Raw genomic sequence first — 2,045 nt, forward strand, 5'->3', positions numbered from 1 at the left:
TTGTGATAAGGGGTGTTACACTGTTGGTTACTGAATAACTATATTCAGTGTAAGAATAAGAGGTGCACATGAACTAATGGCTTTCCTCATAGTTTTCGTGTGAAAATAGTAACTTTTTTATTGCTTTTTAAAGTCTGTTTGTTTATTGTTTATTTGTAATTAAGCACAAAGCTACACAATGGGCTATCTGTGCTCTGCCCACCACGGGTATCGAAACCCGGATTCTAGCGTTGTAAGTCCGCAGACATACCGCCCTGCCACTGGTGGGAGGGTCATTTTTTTTAAAGTCCTTAAAATATGAGTGTAAATTTACTTCGAAACTGGAAGTTTCTAATTAACTTCTATATACGTTGAAAATAAAAACAGATTTAATTTCGAAATCTATTTTTTTTTTTTTTTTTTGTAAATTGAGGAAAATATAGATTTCCAATTTCCAATTTACTTGTTAATTTGTAAAAACTAGTTTACCTTCTAGCGAGCTTGAATGAAACTTCATTCCTGTATGGAAACAAAAGACTTAAGTATAATAGCGCCTTTTCCAGACCATTCTAGAAACAGAACAAAAAACTGAAAATTAAGAAGATGTATTTATTCAAGATTGTTTACTCTTTACAGTGTCGTTTATAACTACGCCTTATGGCGGTTTGTCAACAACATGATACCCTACCTAAACGGAGACTTCGCTCAGAAACTATCGGAGTTTCGGAAAGTTCTGCTAGGGGTCTCTGCTAATCGCGTGAGATGGAGCCAGTGTGTAGACCTAGTAAATAAGAAGATGGGGATGGCAGTGGGAGCAATGTTTATCCGAGACAATTTTGATCCATCTAGTAAAGAAACCGTGAGTACTTCACTTTGTATCAGTCTTCGTTAATAAGTTCCAGTGTCTTTGGTGTGAAAAACAACAACATCCCTCAGTGAAAAATAAGCAGAGAATCCGTAGTATGTAACTTACAACATCAATTTTTAGCACGAGATTGTACCTTTATGTTTGTACATGAAAATGTTATGATTAGGCGTAAACCACTGTGTTTTGTAACTATTTTATATAATACTGCGATAATGGATTTGTAAAATACTTTGTATTTGTAACGTGTACATGACATCGTTTTGGTTAGGTGTGTAATCCTTTGTTACTTTGTACATGACATCTTGTTGATTAGGTGTGTAATCCTTTGTTACTTTGTACATGACATCTTGTTGATTAGGTGTGTAATCCTTTGTTACTTTGTACATGACATCGTTTTGGTTAGGTGTGTAATCCTTTGTTACTTTATACATGACATATTTTTGATTAGGTGTGTAATCCTTTGTTACTTTGTACATGACATCGTTTTGGTTAGGTGTGTAATCCTTTGCTACTTTGTACATGACATTGTTTTGGTTAGGTGTGTAATCCTTTGTAACCTTGTACATGACATCGTTTTGGTTAGGTGTATAATCCTTTGTTACTTTGTACAAGACATCGTTTTGGTTAGGTGTATAATGCTTTGTTACTTTGTACATGAAATCGTTTTGGTTAGGTGTATAATCCTTTGTCACTTTGTACATGATATTCTTTTGGTTAGGTATATAATCCTTTGTCATTTTGTACATGACATCTTGTTGATTAGGTGTGTAATCCTTTGTCACTTTATACATGACATAACTCACAATCTTTAGTTGTCTAAGAAAGATCACTGTTGTTATTCTCAAGGCTCTTGAAATGATCCACAACATACGAGACGCGTTCAACGAACTTCTTGAAGAAAATGAATGGATGGATGATGCTACTCGAGCGGTAGCGAAGGCAAAGGTAAAACACATGTTCATAATCACATGCTGTATTATCAGAGTTGTAAATTATCCTAAAGGAACTTTACTTGGATGGCTAATATAGCCTAAATCGAAGTAATAATGTGTGTAGTTTCAATGTTATCAAATAACTGTAATTTTATAATGTGTAGTTTCAATGTTATTAAATAACTGTATTTTTATAACGTGTAGTTTCAATGTTATCAAATAACTGTATTTTTATAACGTGTAGTTTCAATGTTATCAAATAACTG

The 2,045-nt window shown here is 33.6% G+C and overlaps 1 protein-coding gene across 1 annotated transcript in view; it reads left to right on the plus strand.

Moving 5' to 3' along the window:
- Positions 1-2,045, plus strand: part of LOC106465034 (membrane metallo-endopeptidase-like 1) — a 71,261-nt gene that overhangs the window by 42,938 nt on the left and 26,278 nt on the right. Inside the window, exons 10-11 of the mRNA XM_022392850.1 lie at positions 616-838; positions 1,694-1,792. Of these exons, the coding sequence (XP_022248558.1) occupies positions 616-838; positions 1,694-1,792 (322 nt within the window). The remainder of the gene's footprint in view (positions 1-615; positions 839-1,693; positions 1,793-2,045) is intronic.

Source organism: Limulus polyphemus, unplaced genomic scaffold, assembly GCF_000517525.1.
Source record: "Limulus polyphemus unplaced genomic scaffold, Limulus_polyphemus-2.1.2 Scaffold1815, whole genome shotgun sequence".
Taxonomy (NCBI): Eukaryota; Metazoa; Arthropoda; class Merostomata; order Xiphosura; family Limulidae; genus Limulus; species Limulus polyphemus.